Source organism: Lynx rufus, unplaced genomic scaffold (assembly GCF_022079265.1).
Source record: "Lynx rufus isolate CCGP_SWC_20201006 ecotype Redwood Valley unplaced genomic scaffold, mLynRuf1.p SCAF_9, whole genome shotgun sequence".
In the NCBI taxonomy this organism is placed as follows: Eukaryota; Metazoa; Chordata; class Mammalia; order Carnivora; family Felidae; genus Lynx; species Lynx rufus.
The window spans coordinates 60,374,528-60,396,012 of NW_025814897.1; the positions used below are offsets into that span (position 1 = coordinate 60,374,528).

Sequence of the window (21,485 nt, forward strand, 5' to 3'; positions counted from 1 at the left end):
TATGTATGTATGGATGGATGGATGGATGGATAGAGATAGATAGATAGATAGATAGATAGATAAAAAGGGAAGATTTATTATAGGAATTGGCTTACATGATTATGGAGGCCAAAAAGTCCTGTGATATGCCATCTACACCCAGAGAACCAGAAAAACCAGTGGTATGATTTAGTCTGAGTTTGAAGGTCCAACAACTAGGAGAGCTGATGGTATAAGTCTGAGTCCAAAGGCCCGAGAATCAGGGGGCTGATGCTATATGTCCCAGCCTGAGTCCGGAGACCTGACAACCAGGTGTGCTGATGTAAGAGGGTAGCAGAAGATAAATGTCTCAGCTCAGGCTGAGAGAGCACATGCATCCTTCCTCCGCCTTTTGGTTCTATTCAGGCACTCAGAGGCCTGAGGATGATTGAATGACATGTACTCACATTAGTGAAGATGGTCTCCTTTACTCAGTCTACCGATTGAAGTACTAATCTCTTATTGAGGCAAGAAAGCTCTCTCGGCATCCCTTAGCCCAGTCAAGTTGACACATAAAATTAACATCACAGATTTGCTTTGGACTATAGGGTTCTGCCCAGGGTTCCTCTGAAAGGGCCTGATAATTCTCACATCTTCTTCTCCAGCTACTACCTCTTATTTAAACTCCACATCCACATTCTTAATTACCTAGTGGATATGTCCAGCTGAAGATTTCCAGAACACCTCAAAGCACTTTCATTCATAACTATGCACTTGATCTCTTTAGCAATTCTGTGACAATGCATTTTAGAGTTGAGGAAGTTGAGATCCAGATGGAGCAGAGGCAAGCATAGAACCCAGACTTCCTAGTACTCAGTGCAGGATGCTGCTTTTGATGGCACAATAATTTCTCTACATGAGGCCTTACATTTAACCTTAAAGGCCTGGCCATTTGACCTTTGGGTATTCACTCTCCGGATGGCCTGTGAGCCACAGTCAGCTCTCAGGATATTGTCTGGGAGAAAAACTCAGGTTTTGGAACTCTTATAGCCACACTGTGGCTAGATCAGGGGATCATCTCCATGGTGAGCAATGTTTGGATGTAACAAAGCAGAAACAACACCTGCTGCACAAGTAGGAAAGTTGTAATGAGAAAGTGGGGTGTAGCAGAAAGACCATGTGGTCAGGCAAGTCTGGATCTGAATCCCAGCCCTGTCACTTTTGATGAACTCCAGGAAGTCAGTTCTCCTGGGGAGACTCAGTTCCCTGGCCTATAGAGTGAGAACACAAATACCTGCCTTCTAGAGTGGCTATGAGAATTCAAGATGGTGGATATAAATGCCTAATGTGTTATGTATCTTCTCTTTTCCTTCCTCTCCTATGTGGGGTAAGGAGAGAGAGATATCATACTTGGAACTTATCAGTAAAGGTTCAGTTCCACAAATATTTACTGAATCCCTGTGTGAGCTGGTCATCGCTGTGCTGGGCACCGGTATACAGACAAGTGATGATCACTAGGGGCCACAAAGTGAGTCAGCCAGATTAGAGTCATTCTCTTCTTGACAAGGTGGTGGCTCATGGGATGGGACAGGCAGTATCTCTGAGCTCTAACTATGCACTTGACTGGACAGAGGGGTGTATGGATGCTTATATATTTAAGTGGAGTTAAAGTTGGTTGAAGAGATCCAAAGGGTACTGGTAGGTGGAACAGTATTGCCTTAGACGAGGGGAGGACTATCAGATCCTACCCTCGGCTCTGGTCATTCAGTATTTTTATTCATGACTTGGATGAGAGTATTAAGCTGGAAAAAATAATAGAGTCTTGTTCCACATCAATCTGGACAAGGTGGGATAGGGACTGAATAGAATATATAGGTGCCCAATCTGCATGTCCATCTTGAGAACTTTGAAGTGTTGGAGGTAATAGGGGGCGGGCATTTCCCAGAGTCTTGTTTGAACAGGAGTGCCTCTGACTTTTGGTAAGAATATAAAAGGGATGTTGGAGTTGGGAAACCTTGGGAAGCCAAGATTAAAAGTCTGTAACAAACAGGGGAGACAAAGAGTACCCCGGCCTCTGGAAGAGGTGTGGAGGAGGCAGGTGTGTTCCAGAAAGAAAGGCAGCTCACCGTGCTGCAGAGATATCTCTTCCTGGGACCCAAAGGACAGGAGAGTGAGGATTGGTGTATGGTTGGAAGGGTAGGCCTGCGTGAGGGTGGAGGATGGCTGCCAAGGGACCCTCGGTTTTCTCTATGAGAGTCTGGCCTAAACATGTAAAGGATAGGGCTGCCACCCCAGACCTCGTAACTCCCCTCCCTTGGATGGAAATAGAATGTGCTAATCTGTGTTTGATCCCACACTGTCCCCATGTCCTGCTGCTCAGCTTTCAATCAGGAATTATGAATATAACCATTTGTCAACTGGGCCTCAGCTTCACACAGTTTCCAGCTACATGTATCTTTTCCTGTTATCTAGACCCAGCCTCAACTTGGTGGCTCCACTGGGGTCCTTTTGGATTCCCATCAGCCCCTCATCCTTACCAGGCGCTGGGGTCCTGTCGACCCTACTGCCCCCTCCTCAACCTGAGGCTAAACTGCTGTGCACAGGAGGGCATTCCTTCTTTTCTTCCTTCCCCGCCCCCCACGTCTAGGGCTCCTCTGAGCCCACTGTTACTCTCTCCTGAGTTGAGTCCAGCCCAAGCAGGGGCCACAGTAGCAGCCGTGTTCTCCTTATGGTGTCCAGGTTTCCTGTGCTGTGGCTTAGAGCTGAGACCTGGTGGACTGGGAACAATGGCAGGTTCCAGGAGTGGCCCTCTTCTGGTTGGCTCACTTCTGAGGACATGGCTTTTGTACTTACCTTCCGGTGTTGCTCCTTGTTCAAGCTTTTCAGTTTTGCTCTGGAGACTGAGCATTGCTTTGAACCCCAGCCACCGCACCGGCACTTTGCCAAATTGCCGCCAGGCATTCTCTGGAGGTAGATCTGTCCCTGGATTCCTGGCAAGGGCAACGTCCTGTATATGCCAATCTCTTGGTGTTACTCCTGTTGTACTTGGTCTCTGGATTGAGCCACAGCCTAGAAAGGCTCTCCATTGGTGAGACCTTTACCTGACCTGGGCTCTGTAGCTTGTACCTGGAATAGCCTGGTTGTCCGGGAGACCCGGCTCCTGCAGGAACATCAGTCCCACAGCCAGGCCTCAAGCTCTAGTGATGTTGCTTTATACTCTTACCAGCTGTCCCCTTCTCCCTACTCTAGCATTGCTGATCCAGTAGCACAGAAGCCACTGCGTGTGGGCACATGTGCTCATTGCAGTCCAGAGGTAGCTGGGATGTCCTGAGAAGGCACTAGTTGTCTCCTATTCACTGCCGAGTAGGGAAGTATGATTTAACAAACTTCCTGCACAGCTCTCAGGCCTCTCATCTTTTCCCAAGTAGGCAGAGAGCTCACTATACTAGTATGTGGCAAATGTGTGTCTAAGAAGCATTCTGCAGTGGGAGGGCTTCATGCAGGAGGGGATGCATGGAGTTGCAAGGCTAGGTGTCCAGTGGGCAACCTGTCTCACCATGGCCTCCTCTCTGGCAGTGACCCGCCATAATCACCTCAAGGACTTCATGCTGGTGGTGTCGATCGTTATTGGCGTGGGTGGCTGCTGGTTTGCCTACATCCAAAACCGTTACTCAAAGGAGCACATGAAGAAGATGATGAAGGATCTGGAGGGGTTACACAGAGCTGAGCAGAGTCTGCATGACCTTCAGGAAAGGTAAGGCCCTGCCCCTTCCCCACAGCCCTGATGCTGCCAGCTCTTGGGAGCCTCCTGTTTCCACCAGGGTTGTGGGCTGTCTCGCCCCCAAGATCATGCTGGCGTCACCTCCCAGGCTGTGCCATACTTCCCAAAACTGCATTGGGAGCGTAGGCTCCTGACATTACAGTTGCACAGGCAAACATTCCTCCCCAGGGCAGAAGCTTATTTCTGTCTTTCCTCCCTCTGAGTCTCAGAGGGAGAAATGTGTAGCTGTCAGAGATCTAGAGCCTCCCTGGGTGGATGGCTTGTCCGTTCTATCCTTCTCGCTGCCCCTGGACTGTTATCTTTCCCATAGAAATAGACGTAATTACCTGTTCTTCATTGTTCGCCGAAGAAACCTCCCAAATCTGTCTTTCTGATACCTTTAGTTCTTGAAAGATGGTAGGGAGGTCCTGGTAGTTAAGGTTGAATGTATATAGAGTGAGGCCAGATCCCTGGCACCATAAGACTCTCATGGAGCAGTTTTAGAAAGATGCAAAAGTCAGGAGGGAGTCAATGCAGGTAATTGGTTTTTTGCTTTGTTTTGTTTTTGAGAAGAGGAGGGACCTACTTCAGGACTCTTTTTTAGAAAATTATTTTGTCAGCCTCAGAATTCCCATTGAGAAGTCTTTGCAGGAATCCATGTAAAAGGAAATGACATTTGGCCCTTTTCTGTTACTTTTTAATGATAGCTACTATTTTCTTTGGAGGGTGGGCAAAGGATTTCTTATGAGCTAGGTATTGTTAAGTACTTAAATGCATTATTATTTCTTTAAATCACCACAACCATGTTAGGTAGGTACTATTACTATTTTAGAGTTGAAGAAATGAGGGCTCAGAGAGGATGAGTGCTTTGTTTGGGTCACATATCAGTAAGTATGAGCCAGGAATTTTGACACTTACAGGTGCTGCCTCAGTAAAGGTGGCCCTATCACATTCATTTCCACTGGCTGGGTTTCTCGGAGATAAGTGAAGTTTTATCTCTGAACTGATTTCTGGCTACTTTTCTGGGCCCCTTGTTCCTGGGCCCTTTGCCAGCTAGGGGCTAAATGCTGCTATCTGGGCAGCCCCCATTCTTCATTTCTCTGAAAAGCATGTACTGTTTTCGTTGCGAAGCCAAAGAATCTAGGCAGGAGACATTCCAAGTTTGAGGATAAAACTAAGCTCCCAGTTCTCCCTGCTCCCCAAGGCCTCCAGAGCTTAATGACCACTGTGGCCCTTAGAGAAACGACTGCATGCACACACATTGACACATGTGCACACACATATTCTCCTCTGATAGTGTCCAGAGCCCACATGCCGCCTTGTCCCTTCTTCCTTTCACAGGCCTGCACTGCCAGCCACCACAGAGCTTTTCTTTTTTTTTCCAGAGTTCCTGATACTTTGGGTGAATAAATGTAATGCTACATGTGCATTCCAGGTAGGATTTCACTGGGTTTCAAGAAAATTCTTTGAGGCAAGGATTTTGATTCCCATTTAGGATTGAAGAAACAGGCCTGGTACAGGGAACAGACTTGTCCTTGGTACAGGGAACAGATTAGTCACACAGCTGCTTAGAGTCAGGGCTTGCGGTCAGGTAGCCGAATTTTCTTACTTGTAATGCTAACTGACTGCTGCTTTCAAGATGCTCAGTCTTCTGTGGAGGAGATGGAGTGGGGTGAGGCTTGACTGTACACGTATTTGCTCATGTCTGCACCCAGTAGTATTTATTGATCTTCATCTCTGCTAGATCCTGTTAGGACTATAAAAGTGGGTCAGTTTTGATTCTACTTTAAAGGAGTTCCCTACTATCTGGGCAAGGCAGACAGATCATAGGCTTTTCTGAAGAGGCTGCTTTCAGAGAGGATTATATTCAGTGAATAAATGAATCCCCAGTGGTGTAATTTCAGGCAGTTGGGTCACGGAAGAATACAATAAAGAGGGTATTCAGCAAGGGAAGCTGATGGGGGCAGGAAATGGCGCCTCTGATTTGTTTTGAGCCTTGCCTGTAGTGCCACCTAGTGTGTATCTTGAGGAGGCTGAACTGCCTTTCTCTCCAGGGACAAAGTAGACTGCCATTTGTCAGCAGGAGGCTTGCAGCCTAGTCCTTTTCTGCTTGTCCCACCACATCTCTTGAGGTTTCAGCCACTGACAGATCTGGACTTGAATTGGCAGTTTTTATTTTTATTAAAATTTTTTTTTAAATTTTATTTTTGAGAGCAAGAGAGACAGAGCATGAGCAAGGGAGGGCAGAGAGAGAGGGAGACACAGAATCTGAAGCAGGCTCCAGGCTCAGAGCTTGTCCGTGCAGAGCCTGATGTGGGGCTTGAACTCACAAACTGCGAGATCATGACCTGAGCTGAAGTCGGACACTCAACCGACCGAGCAACCAAGGCGCTTCATGGACGTGACTTGGCAGTTTTTAGAGGCTGAGTTCTGTCTCTGCCTCTTCTGTTTCACCTACTTAATTAGCTCAGTGGTCAGTACTCTCTTCTGAGGTCCCCTTTTGTTCTGTGGCTTTATCCTTCTGTATCTCAGGTCTAAGCTATATATCACTGTCTTCTTCATCATCCTTTACCCTCCTACCCTGGTCTCCTGTGACTTGGTGTTTCTTACTCAGATAGGAAGGCCCAACAATGACTAAGTCCTTCCCTTCTTCCAGAGGGATTAGCAAACTCTTACGCTTTCTCCTGGGTCTAGTTACCTTCCCTGACTCCTTTCAGGCAGAGTTGGTCACTCCATCCTTTGGGCTCATCCAACACCTTGTATGTCTCTCTGTTGTAGAACTTATCACACTGTGTTTAGGTATCTGTTTATTTGTCTATATTGGACTAGATCATGAGCTCCTAATTGGCAGGGACCAATTTCTCATTCATCTCCATGTATCTAGGACTTAGTGCAAGGCTTGGCATTCAGCAGACACTTGAAAGTATGTGTTGAATGAATGGATGAATAAATGAATGGATTAACATAGATATGTGGAGGAAGGAAGGAGGCTGGGTTGGATGGCTGGAAGGTTTTGTCAGTGAACAGAGGGAATGTGTGGGTGGGTACAAAGGTATATTTTCATTATAACTGAGCCCTTGAGATCTTACCTACCATGGAAGATACTTAGAAAGGAAAGTCAGGCCTGGGGGCAGCAGGGGCCCTCCCCAGACCCTTTGTTATGAATTTCATTTTCTGGGAACAGGTACTCAGGACTCTATGAGGTGCTTCTCAATGGTTCCTTTCTCATCTTCCCTAAATACCCCCAGGATCCCCACCCCAGTCGCATCTCAGCCATTGTGCCTTCTCTGGATCTTTGGGCTAGCTTGCAGGGCATTCTACATTCATTGAACCTTCCAGATACCTGAGGATATGGGGAATGACTGTGGGGTTTGGAGTCCTACAGATTGGAATTCTAGTCTCTGTTCTACCTGCAATGACTTCCCTTTTCTAAGTCTTAAATCCATACCTGTCCTAGGCTGATAATGATGCAACATATCATTATCTGCAGGGAGGACACATGGAAATACCCTGTAAGCTAGTAGTTGTTAGGATCTTAGTATGTGAGATCCCTCAGAGGAAGGATTCAGATACCCAGGAACCTAGCATGATTACTGGCAGCAAAATGATAAGAAATATGGTAATCACTGTGGTTTCTTTTGGCCCTGAGCTAACTCAGAGCCAGTCAACAGAGTAGGGAGAATACATTCTGAGTGCCAGAGCCCTCATTTTCCTCTTTGATGCCGTGACTCGTGGCGTGTTGGCTGGCACCCCTTGCCTGGCCTTCTCCAGCTCCCTGCATCGCTCCCCAGGCTGCACAAGGCCCAAGAGGAGCACCGCACAGTGGAGGTGGAGAAGGTACATCTGGAGAAGAAGCTGCGTGATGAGATCAACCTTGCCAAGCAGGAAGCCCAGCGGCTGAAGGAGCTGCGGGAGGGTACTGAGAATGAGCGGAGCCGCCAAAAATACGCAGAGGAGGAGTTGGAGCAGGTAGGAGAGTGTACTGTTTCCTGGACACCCTGGGGTGGGGGTGGGAAAAGTGCAGGGCCAAAAGCCTGGCTGGAATGCTTCATGTGCGAGGACTTTGAAATATGCCTCAAAGAATATCTTTAGGAGTTACTAGACTCTTACCAATAATAGTGGAAAAGTTGTAAAAAAAAAAAAAAAAAGGTCACTGTGATTTTCAAAGACTAGGGGATAACGGGTGATAACAGTTATTTTGTTCCCTTTTTATTGAACTATTACATAAAGTGTACCAATCATAAATCTACAGCTGGAAAGCTTTCCCATAAGCATGTACCTGTATAACCAGCATCCAGATCAAGATAAAGAGTATCTTTTAAGCACCCTAGAAGGCTCACTTTTGCTTCTCTCTGCCTTCTGTCAATATTCCACCAAAAGGTAACTATGGTCATGATCTGTAAACCGGACTTGTTTTGCTTGATTTTGAACTTAATATAAATGGCGTTATATGGTATTTTTCTTCGGGTTTGGTTTCTTTTACTCAGCATTATGTCTGTGAGAGTCATCCATGTTACTGTGGGTAGTGGTAGTTGGTTTATTTGCATTGCTAAGTAATTATTCATTGCAGGAGTGTTCTTTAAATTATTTATCCATTCTCCTGTTGGTAGACATTTGAGTTGTTTGCAGTTCTTTTTCTTTTCCTTTTATGAATAACACTGCTATGGACCTCCTGCATATTCTCTTAGCATAAACACTTATTTCTGTTGGATATATAATAGGGAATTTATAAATTTAGCTGTATCAGAAACCTCTAGTTTTCCAAAATGGTTGGACCAGTCCATATTAGCGCCAGCAATGTGTGAGAGTTCTGGTTGAGCTACAACTTTGGTATTTTTAGGCTTTTTAATTGTATACACTCCGGGATCTAGAGGTATTTCATTGTGATTTTAATATTCATTTTCCTAATGGCTAATAATAATAAATACCTTTTGATAAATTTATTGACCATTTTATTTGGGAATCTCTTCTCATTTTAAAAATTGTGTTACTTGTCTTCTTCTTAGTTGATTTGTAGGAGTTCTTTATATATTCTGGATGTAAGTCTTCCTGTATATATATATATACATATAACGCAAATCTTTTCCCTGTCTGTAGCTTGTTTTGCTCTCTTAATATTGCTTTTAATGAACAGAAAGCCTTGATTTTAATGAAGTCCAATTTAATCATTTTTTTTAAGTGGTTGGTACTTTTTGTGGCCTCTTTAAGAAATCTTTCCCGATCCCCAAGATATTTTTGTAAATTTTCTTATAGAAGTGTTCTTGTTTTACTTTTCACGTTTAGGTTTGTGGTTTATTTCAAATTAGTTTTTGTCTATATGAGTAGGAAGTCAAGGTTCTTTTTTTTTTTTTTTCAAGTAGATAATTCTGTTCTGTAGTCTGTCTGTCCTTAAAGCACATTGTCTTCTACTAAGTCTCAATATCAGTAGTAAGTTCTCCAGCTTTGTTCTTCAAAATGGCCTTGGCTGTTCTAGGTTCTTTGCATTTCCATAATTAAGCTTGTCATTCTACCACTTCTCCCTACTCCCTCTGCCCCCAAAAAAGCCTTGCTGGGATTTTTATTGGTTTTATATTGAATCTATAGATTAATGTTGGGGAAAATTGACATTTTAACAAAATGATTCTTACAATCCATGAGCATTATTTATCTTGTCTCCTATTTAGGTCTTTTAAAATTTCTCCCAGCAATGTTTTGTAGTTTTCAGTGTAGAAATCTTGCACTTTAAAAAAAAAATTTTTAGGGGTACCTGGGTGGCTCAGTTGGTTAAGTGTCTGACTGTTGATCTCAGTTCAGGTTTTGATCTCAGGGTGTGAGTTCAAGCCCCGCGTGTTGGTTCCATGCTGGGTGTGAAGCCTACTGCTCTTATTTTTCTAGCTTTTTTAAAATTTTTATGTTTTCAGATTTTATTTTTAAGCAATCCGTATACCCAATGTGGGGCTCAAAACTCACAACCCCCAGGTCAAGAGTCGCGTGCTCCACTGACTGAGCCAGTCAGGTGCCCCTTATTTTTCTAGCTTCTTGAAGTGGAAGATTAGGTTATTGATTTTAAACCTTTAATATTTTCCAACAGAGGCATTTAGAACTATAAATTTCTAGCTCAGCACTGCTTTAGCTGCTGCATTTACTAAGTTCTGGTATTTCATATTTTCATTATCATTCAGTTGAAAAGATTTTTTAATTTCTATTGCAATTTTTTTGGGGGGGTGCTCATGGTTGTTTAGGACAGGTGTGTTGATTAATTTTCAAACACTTGGGGACTTTTCCAGTGATTTTTCTCATTGATTTCTAATTTAATTTCACTGTGGTCAGAGAACATATGCTGTATATTTTCAGTTCTTTCAAATGTGTTGAGACTTGGTTTATGTAAACAGACCAAACAATACAATGGAAAGGTGAAGAGTGTCAGATTGGATAAAAAAACAAAAGCCAGCTATCTGCTGTTTACAAGAGATATAAAATGGTAAGGATATAAAATGGGTAAAAGTAAAAGGATGAGAAAAGATATACCATACAAACGCAAAGCAAAATAAAACAGGAGTAGCTATATTACTATCAGACAAAATAGGCTTTAGAGCAAGAAGTATTACTAGAGACAAAAATGGACATTTCATCATGATAAATGTGTGAATCCAACAGTAACATAACACTTAATTTGTATACATCTAATAATATAGTTTAAAAATATATAAAACAATGAGGCACCTGGGTGGCTCAGTCAGTTAAGCATCTTGCAGTGTAGGTCATGATCTCACACACAGTTCGTGCATTCAAGCCCTGCATTGGCCTCTGTGGCAGACAGCTCAGAGCCTGGAGCCTGCTTCAGATTCTGTGTCTCCCTCTCTCTCTGCCCTTCTCACGCTCTGTCTGTCTGTCTCTCAAAAATAAATAAACATTAAAAAAAATTAAAAAAATATATATATATAAAGCAAGAGCTGAAGGAACTAAAAGTTTAATAGACAAATTTATGGTCAAAGTTAGAGATTTTAAAACACCTCTGTCAAAAATAAGAAGCCAAAAGTATCAGTAAGGATGTGAAAAATGTAAACATGATTAATCAATTTGACCTTATCAACATATATAGAGCATTCTGCCTGACAACTGCAGAATACACATTTTGTTTCATGTCTACATATTGCTTCTGTTCCAATCTCTCCTCTCCTTCTGGGAATCCAGTATTTATGTAAGACCTTTTAACTGGATTCCACTTGTCTCTTATGCTTAGTTGTGTCTTTTTTTTTCTCTTCGTGCTTTGGTTTCATTATTTTCTGTGGATTCGTCTCTGAGTTCTCTAATCCTATATTCTGCTGTGAATATTGTGCTGTTTTGTTCAACCCATCCAGTGGAATCCTACTCTCAGATAATGTATTTTTCAGTTCTAGAATGCCTGTGTTACTCTTTTATAGATTCCGGTTTCCTGCCCAGAATTTCCATGTTTTCATTTATTGTGTCCATCTTTGTATTTTCTTCACTCATAGTTGAAGTCCTTTTCTGGTGCCTCTCACATTTGGATCACTTATGGGACTGCCTATTTTTCCTTTTGATTATTGGTTATATTTTCCTGCCTCTTCTCATGTCTAGTCATTTATTTTTATTAAATAGTGGACAGTGTGTATAAAAAATAATAGAGGCTCCAGATGATTTTATCTTCCATCAAATAGAGGCTCCTCCCTTCTTCTGTTAGGTATGTAGGGTGAGGATCTAATCACCTGAAGCCAATCAGAAATTGAGCCATGTTGGAGCTGGGTTGTAGTTTTAGAAAGACTTGGTCTAGCACTCGTTTGTCCCTGTTTCTCAGGCATGTTCCTTCCTTTTTCTTGAGAGCTTGTGGATTTCTTTCTCCTGAGCCCTGAAAGACTATGAGAGATTCATTTCTGCCACTTGGAGGATTTTAACTTAGCTCTTTGGCCTCCTGCTCCTCATAGCTTCAAAATTTTGCAGCTGTCTCGAGGGGAGGACCAGGGGTATGTGTGAAGCAGGTCCCTTCCTTCCTACAATGTTTTGTCCCCTAAGTATTATGAAATTATGGGAGATTTTATTCCACCCTTTGACCTAGCTATGTGTTCTCCTGCACAGCCCCAGAATTGAGTAAATGCTCAATGAAGAAAACTGGATGTATGTTTCCAATCTCAATTTCCAATCTGTCATACCAGTACTGTACTACCAACAAAAGCTGGGCTGGTTTCTCTAGGCTCCAGTGGAGTCCCCACTGCCCTGGGCCATGCCCAATTATCAGCTCTCACCCAGAACCATCCAATGGCTCCAAGGAAGAAAATGGTTGACAATTATCAACTCATCTTAGAAAGGCTTTTTCCCCTCTTTGGATTTTCAGTTCATCTAGTCCAGTGATTCTCAGACTTTTTGATCTCAGAACCCTTTGACTCTTAAAAATTATTTAGGACCTCAAAGAACATTAAAAAAAATTTTTTTTAAGTTTATTTTTGAGAGGTGGGGGAGGGGCAGAGAGAGACAGAGACACAGAATCTGAAGCAGGCGCCAGGCTCTGAGCTATCAGCACAGAGCCCGATGTGGGGCTGAACCCACGAACCATGAGATCCTGACCTGAGCTGAAGTCAGAGGCTTTAACCGACTGAGCCCACAGGCGCCCCATCAAAGAACATTTTTAAAGGGGAAGTCTGTTGCTGTTTACCCTGTTAGAAGTTAAAACTGAGAAAATTAAAGAGTATTTATTAATTCAGGGGTGCCTTGCTGGCTCAGTCAGAAAAGCATGCAACTCTTGATCTTGGGGTCATGAGTTCAAGCCCCACATAGGGGGTAGGGATTACTTTAAAAAAAAATCTTAAGGGGTGCCTGGGTGGCTCAATCGGTTAAACGTCTGCCTTCAGCTCAGATCATGGGCTGATCTGACAGTCAGGTCAGATCTCACAGTTCATGGGTTGAAGCCTTGCATAGGGCTCTGTGCTGACAGCTCGGAGCCTGGAACCTGCTTCAGATTCTGTGTCTCGCTCTCTCTCTGCTCCTCCCCTGCTCATGTTCTGTCTCTCTTTCTCTCAAAAATAAAATAAAACATTAAAAAAATCTTTAAAAAATTTACTAATTCATTTTAAATAAGTGTATTAAACTCCTTATATATCGACACAATATTTTTTTTAAAAATGACTGCAGGGGCGCCTGGGTGGCTCAGTCGGTTGAGCGTCCGCCTTCGGCTCAGGTCACGATCTCACGGTCCGTGAGTTCGAGCCCCGCATCGGGCTCTGTGCTGACTGCTCAGAGCCTGGAGCCTGTTTCACATTCTGTGTCTCCCTCTCTCTCTGACCCTCCCCCGTTCATGCTCTGTCTTTCTCTGTCTCAAAAATAAATAAACGTTAAAAAAAAAAAAAAGACTGCATTTTTCAAAATAAAAATAATTTAATGAGAAGTGAGTTTTTTTTTTTTTACAGTTTTGCAAATTCTTTTAATGTCAGGCTTAATAGACTGCTGATTCTTATATTAGTGTCTATATTCAATCTGTTATGATATTACTTATCATATAGCCTCTGGAGAAATCTACAGTTCAGTTGTGAGCAAAGGGGAGTGAAAAAGGTAAATAATGTCTTAGTACAATTATGAAAATAGTTTGATCTCACAGATGCTCTGAAAGGGTGCACTCAAGGATCCCTGGATCATACTGGAAAAATTGTAGACGTAGTCTTTATAGCTCTCTGATGACTTTGAAAATTTTTCATAATTATAATAATTTGTCTTTCAAGAATTTTGTAATTTTTGTAGCTTAGACAGCTTTCCCCAGATGCTGTGTTGGGTCAGAATTATTCTTCTGGCATGACCTACTGCATCCTATGGGGAAGTGGAAGTCAGGGGTAACAAAGCACGTGGTCAGTGGTTATTAACTTTGCTGCATAGTAGAAGCTATGTAGTAGAACTTGCAGAACATGAGAAAGTATTGATACCTAGGCCAGCGCCCCAGATCTGTGAAATCAGAATCTGGGTTTGGGTCCAGATACCAGTATTTTTGAAGTGTGATTCCCCAGGTGATTCCAGCGTGTGGCAGGTTGAGAACCACAAGCCATAGAATAAAAGAATACTGTGACTTGCCCCCCAGCTCTATCTCCTTCAGGCATTTATTCCTTGTGTGTGGCAGGATGGGTCTGTCTCTGTCTCCCTGCCTCCCATCCTCCCCACCCCGTCCCCCACTTCCTTTTCCCTATTTTGTAAGTATTTCTCCTGTTAAACCATTTTGAGCCTGTTAGACCAGCCTTTCCCAACTGTCCCACTGCCCTCCCTTTCCTCTTTTTTCTTTTTCTCTCCATCCTCCCTTGCTCTTAGCTTATCCCATTCCTTTCTCTCCCTTCAAGGTAGAACTTGATAATACATTTTCACACTTGGTGTATTAGACTCTAAGGCATCTGTTCTCCATTTTAAATCTACAAAGCCAGGAGTGGGCTAAGTTATAGTTTCTTTTTCCACTTTTTCAAAGACCGAAAACCAAGTGGGGATTTGTCCTCTCATTGGCTCTCTATGGAATAAAGGTGTTCTGTCCTTAGCTAAGGCCCTCCCAGTCTATCTCAGGCCACGGAGAGAACCTCAGGCCTGCTCTGGGATACTTGCCCCATTGGCAAGTTGGGAATAATACAACTGCCTCTCAATCCCTTTTCTCTGGGATTCTGACCAGCTAAAGGTCAGTGTCTAGGTGGGGAAATTGGGGGTCACTTCTACTGTAGACTGGGTGAGATACCAAGGGATCCAGTGTGTATAATGTCTGCATGCAATCTCAGACCTTCCATGTTTAGTGCTTCCATGTTTCAGCTTCATTGGATGCTCCTTGCTGAGAAGTCAGTGAGATCTCTGCTTACACATTGCTTCTCTCATGTCTTGGCCTCTTTCGGCAATGCCCATGTTCAAAGTAAGTGTGCTGGTTTGTAGAGGGTGCCCTTCAAAGCCTACCTGCCCTGCTCAATGGGAGAATCATAGACAAAACCTCGGGACTACAGGACACTTTGGAGAGCATTCAGGCTATCCCTTTCTGGAATAGCGATCATTTTTAAGGGCTCTCTGACCTGAGCTGTTCACAAAACTCCTCCTGAGATCACCCCTTTACTGTGGTTTGGATTTGCAAGGGAGAAAGTCTTTCCTCACACTAAATTGAGATCTGCTATTGAAAGCACAGGGTCACAGGGCCAGGAGCCGGAATCAGAGTTTTGGATTCCCAGTCAAGTGCTTTTTCTGCCACATGGTGATGTCTTGAGGTCTGAGCATAGACCCCCACCTCTCAGAAAGAAGGTGGCTCACTGAGCTGACCTGAGCCTCAAGAGAGCAGGGAGGATTATGGAGATTGGCTGCAGGCCAGGAGAGGCAGCTAATGTGTGGGTACACAGTGCTCTAGTTTGGCAGCAAAAAAAAAAAAAAAAAAAAAAAATCTCAATTTGAGATCTGGTTGACACTACTGACTGTGTGACCTTGAGTAGATTACTTTCCTTCTCTGAGTTTGCCTCCTTGTAATATATAAAACACAGAATAATCCTTGCCCTTTCTGCCTCTCGAGAGGGCTGGAAGCTCATACGAGATAGCAGATAAGAACTCAGAATTCTGTGCTATCAGAGGCATCGGAGAGGGTCATGGCAGCAGTAATGGCTCACATCCTCTTGGCTGCACAGGTTCGGGAGGCCCTGAGGAAAGCAGAGAAGGAACTGGAATCACACAGCTCATGGTATGCTCCAGAGGCCCTTCAGAAGTGGCTGCAGCTGACCCACGAGGTGGAGGTGCAGTACTATAACATCAAGAAGCAAAATGCTGAGAAGCAGCTGCTGGTGGCCAAGGAAGGGGTGAGACCTGCCTTCCCACCACTCTCTTCTCTCCTCCTTGCCCCCTCCCCTCACCTGCCCTTCTTCCTCCTCTCCACCTCTCCTTATCCCTCCTGTTGGACAAAGAGATATCCTGGTGCTGGGTTCTGTTTCTTTTCCTGAAAAATAGTTCCTGATGATGTCCTCAAGTTTCTGGAGGAGGGGCTGAGGGCATGGGTGTACTCCCACCTGCCTTCTGGAAAGATGAAGCAAGTGGAGGCAGGTAGAGGGAAAACTCTGCCAGCCCCAGCCCGCTATGGGGCAGAACCCTTCTGGGGCTGGGGGACTGTCAGGGGATCCCACTGCTTCTCTCTTTGCCTTCATTTTCTTTCCTCCCCTGCTGTTGTCCTTCCCCCTGCCTTCCTTTCCCTTCTTCTCTTCCTTTCTCTCATGCAGCCTAAGCTGTGCTAGGAGGAGGAGGACCCAGCCACTGAAAGGCATTTCTCATTGTCCCACCTCTAATCCCTGCTCTGTTTAAGCTAGGGATCTCATTTTTGCAGGCTGAGAAGATAAAAAAGAAGAGAAACACACTCTTTGGCACCTTCCACGTGGCCCACAGCTCTTCCCTGGATGATGTGGATCACAAAATCCTCACTGCGAAGTAAGTAGCACCTGATGCCCAGCTCTGGCGGTGTCCACCCCATCCTCGGAGTTGGAGGGTGTGCGGAGTCTGCAACCCCAGTTCTGCTTCTTCACTGGTAGAGGGGCAGCTCTGGTGTCCTGCCCCGGCCTTTATCCAGCTCCCACCTTGCTCTTGAATTTATGATTTAACTGTGTTTCTTATTTGCATGTATTCCCCCAACCTGTTCCTCTAGGAAGCCTCGTTCCTACCGGGGCTCCCACCTGCCCATGGCTTCAATTCTCTTCCATGTGCTCCAGGCAAGCTCTGAGTGAGGTGACGGCAGCACTGAGGGAGCGCCTGCACCGCTGGCAGCAGATTGAGATCCTCTGTGGCTTCCAGATTGTCAACAATCCTGGCATCCACTCCCTGGTGGCTGCTCTCAACATAGACCCCAGCTGGATGGGCAGCACGCGCCCCAACCCTGCCCACTTCATCATGACCGACGACGTGGATGACATGGATGAGGAGATTGTGTCACCCTTGTCCATGCAATGTAGGTGACCTCTTGGGTGGGGGTGAGGGAAGGAGCCTTTGATGCACCAGTTGAGAAGTGGTTGGCCACTGCTGTGCCTAGAACAGCATATGGGGTGGAGACCAAGGAAGGTAGTTGAGCTCAGGGCCTTGGTTCATAAAGCACAGTTCATGTCAGGATATTCCTCCACAGTTGTGCTCTTGGTGTTGTTTCCATGCTCTATGCTCTGTCTGCCCCTCTGGGTCTATTGTGTTAAGTGTGTCTCCCTTCACTCTTTGTGTTTCTTAAATCCCTTTATTCTCCTTTTTCTCCCCCATGTGCCTTTATAAAAACAATCTCCTTTAGTGGTTCATTATATCAAAATGATATTCATTTTGGCTCTTTACTGCTATTATCTGTTTTCATTTTTATATTTGTTCTTAATTGCTAAAGTGGACAAATGGAATGATATCTTTTTCTGTTTTTGTGTGAGGCCCCATAAAGCGGTAGTCCCTTAAGGAGACATAGCCCTAAATTCTCCAAGCCAGAAAGACATTCTTGTCCTGGAGGGATCTCCTGCACAAGCATGTCCCCCTGAATTCTTGGACCTCTGCACCCTTTCCTGGGCCTTCCCTCTCCCGTTCCTCCCCTCAAGTGGTGAGAGCTGAGTAGAGCAAAGTCAAAGAGACAACTCTCTGTGGGAAATCTTCAGTGAATGAGGGACTTACCCCTAAGGGGCCCAGTTAAAATTTTCCCTGGATCAGAGGCTATTTTAGATAAATAGAATAGACCTTTACGGAAAAGCTGTTGTCTCGGGCCCACATCCCATGGGCCTGGCTTAGGGGCTCACTTTCAGAAAGCCAGATTCTTTCATCAGGCTGGACTCCAGCTACAGACAGGATTTATTTGTAAATTTGTTCAGCAGTACTTTGCCTCTGGCCAAGCTGCTTTGTCACCCTGGTCTGATATCCTATCAGGGCTTTAATCAAAGGCCCAACAAGGTTAGGATCACTGGCAGGCAAGTCTCCCATGTTCCATGGGTTGGGAGGGATCTTCATTAGCTCTCAGCTACCCAATCCTTGCCCTGGCCCTCCCCTTATCCCACTGAAAGGTGGGCTGAAGCCCTCTGTAAATCAGATTCTCTTCTCCTTTTGGCCTGGCTGTTGGAACCTAGATGCTGCCTGGCTGATGGGGCGTAGGTTCAGTGACCGCTCTCTCTGCTCAGCATCCGCCGGCTCGGATGATCAGTCCCTCTGGAAATACCCGGGTTTGAGGAGCCCCTTTGGGGCTTTTGTTTTTCCAACTTTTGGGACTAAACCAACACTCCCACCCCTGAGCTCCTTCTCCTGCCTGCCTCACTCCCCTGCCTGCTCCCTCTATTCCCTTGGCACTATCCCTACTAACTGCAGGGAGAGGTTCAGGGGTGAGAAGAATCAGCCTGCTCAGCTGAGGGCTGGAGAGAGAGCACCCATAGTGAGGGAAGGCTTGGGCTTCTCCTTCTGGCCCAGCTAGACAGAAGTCCTGGGTGGCCCTTCTTCTAGCTGGGCTGGGATGGAAAGAGAGAAGGAAAGATCCTTTCTTTTCTCTTTTTCATGTTTCTCCCTTTTCCTCTCTTTCCCCCTTACTTCTCCCTTTGCCTCTTCCTTTTCCATGCTGCTTCTTCCTCTTCTGCCTCCCTTTCGATGCCTTGAAAGCCACCAGCCATAGAAGCCCTGCCTCCCCAGCTCTCCATCACTGTGGACCTGTGTTCTCTCCCTTGAGGAGCCTCCATGGCTTCTGGCACCCATGTCACGTGGCTCATTCTCCCATCTTTAGGGAGAAGGCGGGGAGGCCCACCTCTCAGGGTAGAGGAAAAAAAACAAAGGTAGAAATTCTGTTTTCAGCTGGAGCTGGAAGTGAGCCCAAGGGGATGCTCTAGCACATTCCCAAGTTACCTGGTGCCCGTATACCCCTTCCCTGGGCATGGTGGCCATTGTCTTCCAAGAGCCTGATTTGTAGCATTATTCCAGGAGCTGGCTCTGTGTTGTCTGCATGCTTGTTAGAAGAAATTTGGAAAGTGAAAAGTGAAAAAGTGCAGAAGAAAAAGGCACACCTAGTCCCACTGTATTTGAACAGCTTTTTTCCTACAGTCTCCCGTCTGAAATTTTTAATAATTTTTTATGTGGTCAAGATAATAATGACCACTACCATTTGTTGAGTGCCATGAACTGTGACAGGTACTTTAAATACACTCTCTTGAAGCGTCACAACAACCCTGCAGAATTTTATAAACTAGGTCTCAAACTAGGGAAACTAGTTGCACAAGGTCGCGGCTACAAGTGGGAAGGCCTCACTTCAAACTCGAGTCTTTTGTGTTCCGTAGTTCAAGGTATTTCTTTTGTGTATCCTTTTGTCTCCCCTGAGCATTTCAGTAGGTATTTTTGTATGTTTTTCAAATCTTAAGCAGAATTTTTAATAGCTGTATAGTCTTCCAACAATCAGACATATTATCATTTTCAATTTTATGTGTATTTTCATACAATTATTAATACTTATGTGATGAGCATGTGTGTGTATAGATCCTTGTCTGAACTGTGAATTACTTCCTGAGGTTGGCTTTCTAAAAAGGCTGGTTCTTAGTGCTCTCCCGGACCTCGTCCCACACCCCCTCCCACCCTGCCTGGCCCGTTTCCTCCCACTAACTGCCCTGCCTCTCCTCTCTAATAATATTGGCCCTCGGTATCCTTCCATTGCAGTTGCCACTAAAACTGACCTGGGCACCTCATCTTCAATGTCCCCTTCCTTTTAGGACCCCTGGTGGGAGGTTTTCGGGAGGAGGTGCCCCGTTCTCCAGATTGGGCACCAAGGGCCGAGCGGTCTGCAGCAAGCCTTTCTCCAGGGGCAAACCTGCTTGGCTGCCAGCCCCGAGGAGGTCGGCCCCTCCTGACCCTTTCTTTACTCTCCTTGCAGCTCCCACCCTGCAGTGCAGTGTCCGGCAGCGCCTGACAGAACCACAGCACGGCCTGGGATCTCAGAGGTTGGTAGAGGGCGAGGCTGGCCACTTCTTGACAAGCCGGGTCTCTCTGCGGCGAATGCGCAGCCTTTCATCTGGACAGTCTTTCAGTTCTGAAGGCCACGGGACCAGCTCTCCACCTGCCTCTGCTTCTTCCTGTTCCTCTACCACCACCACCACCACCTCCTCCTCCACCACCACCACCACCACCACCTTCACCACCTCCATCACCAACGTCCATGTTCACCCTGTCTATTACCACCACAGCACTTCCTATTTCCTCCAGATGAAGCCCTACCCTGACCCATCCCCTGCTGACAGCACCGCTGTGATGCCTGGGCATTCAGAGAGCTTGGGGTATCGGCTGTCTCTCTTCTCTTCCTTGCCTTTCTGCTGCCTTTACCTTGGCCTCTGCCTGCTGGCTGCTGCTTGGTCAGCTGTGGGGGTGTGTGCAGTGGGGCATCTTCTCCTGGTCCTGCCCTTTCCCAGCCCTGGGCTCCTTCTTAAGTTCAGCCTAACTCCCCACAACTTTGTTCCCTTCTCTGTTTGGGGTTTTGCTGACTCTAAAAATGAGTACAACGCCCCTCCCTCACGGTCCTATTGCACTTTTGCCTAAACTTTGCACTTTCACATACGTTGTTTCCATGGAGTCTTTACTTCCTTTACTCCTTCAATAGAACATTTATTGATACCTGCTCTGGGCCAGGCTCTGCTGGGCATGGGGATTCATAGATGATAAGATACAATCCCAGCCATCAAGACTCACAGTCTGGTCCGGGAGAGGTACATAAATAATTATGGAACAGTCTGAGAAGTGCTATGGGGTGCTGAGGAGGGAGTGACTAACAGTGTGCACCTGGGTGGAACGCTTCACAAAAGAGGTGACATCTGTGCTAACACCCTGTGCAGGAAAAGGAGGAAGTATAGTCTAGGCAAAGGAAGGCTTAATGTGCAGAGGCGTGGAGGTTCAAGAGAATATGATGTATTTGTGGTTAGAACCTTGGGCGTGCGTTGGTGGGAAAGGGTGGTAGATGAGGCTAGGAGGAGGAAGGGCTCCAAGACGCTTGGGCATTGCCCTTTAGGAGATGGAGAATTGCAAAAGGGTTTTAAAAAGGAAGAGAATCATGGGGCGCATGGGTGGCTCAGTTGGTTGAGCATCTGACTCTTGATTTCAGCTCAGGTCATAATCCCAGGGTCATGGGATCCAGCCCCACATCAGCCCCACATCCATGCTGAGCATGAAGCCTGCTTAAGATTCTCCCTCTCTCTCTGTCTCTCCCCACCCCCTTTCCTTTGCCCCTCTCACCAGCTTGTGCGCTCTTTGTCTCTCAAATAAAAATAAAGGGAAGAGAATCAGATTTGCACTTTAGAAATAACATTTTTGTGGCCTGTATAAAGAAGAGAAGGGGAGACTACAGAAATCTGGAAGTCACCAAGGTAGACCAGTAGGGGAGGTAGTGAGGTCTAGGCATTGGAAAGGAGAGGTTTAATTTGGTAACTGGCTGAGATGGGTGGAGGAGAAGGAGGAGTCTAGGATGACACCCAGGTTTCTAGCTGGGGTGGCTGCATGGATATGGTAACCTTCACGGAATTAGGGAACTGAAGAGGGGAAATGGGTTCAGGGGTTTTAGACAAGAAAAGTTTATAGGTGGGGCCAGCATAAAGTACTCACTTTCAGAATAGGAATTTAAGGTTCTGAAAAGTTAAGTAATTTTCCCCACGTCCCACAGCTAATTAGTAACAGAACAGAGTAGAACTTGACTTTCCATTCCAGGGCACTCTAGGTATTTTTGTCCTTCCACAAGGTCTCAATAACTGCACTGTGTAAGAGTTGGTGAAAGGCTTTCTCCCACAGCCTGCTCTAGCAGCTACCTTAGGAGATAGGCTAGGGTCAGAGATAAGAGAAT

At 45.4% G+C, this 21,485-nt stretch overlaps 1 protein-coding gene across 2 annotated transcripts in view; it reads left to right on the forward strand.

Moving 5' to 3' along the window:
* The window catches only part of STIM1 (stromal interaction molecule 1), a 182,481-nt gene that overhangs the window by 157,252 nt on the left and 3,744 nt on the right, over positions 1-21,485 (forward strand). Inside the window, exons 6-12 of one of the 2 annotated variants that reach the window (XM_047072482.1) lie at positions 3,535-3,712; positions 7,510-7,687; positions 15,328-15,495; positions 16,014-16,114; positions 16,393-16,628; positions 17,761-17,853; positions 19,536-19,602. In XM_047072482.1, the coding sequence (XP_046928438.1) occupies positions 3,535-3,712; positions 7,510-7,687; positions 15,328-15,495; positions 16,014-16,114; positions 16,393-16,628; positions 17,761-17,853; positions 19,536-19,602 (1,021 nt within the window). The remainder of the gene's footprint in view (positions 1-3,534; positions 3,713-7,509; positions 7,688-15,327; positions 15,496-16,013; positions 16,115-16,392; positions 16,629-17,760; positions 17,854-19,535; positions 19,603-21,485) is intronic. The other variant, XM_047072483.1, reaches the window with a different exon arrangement.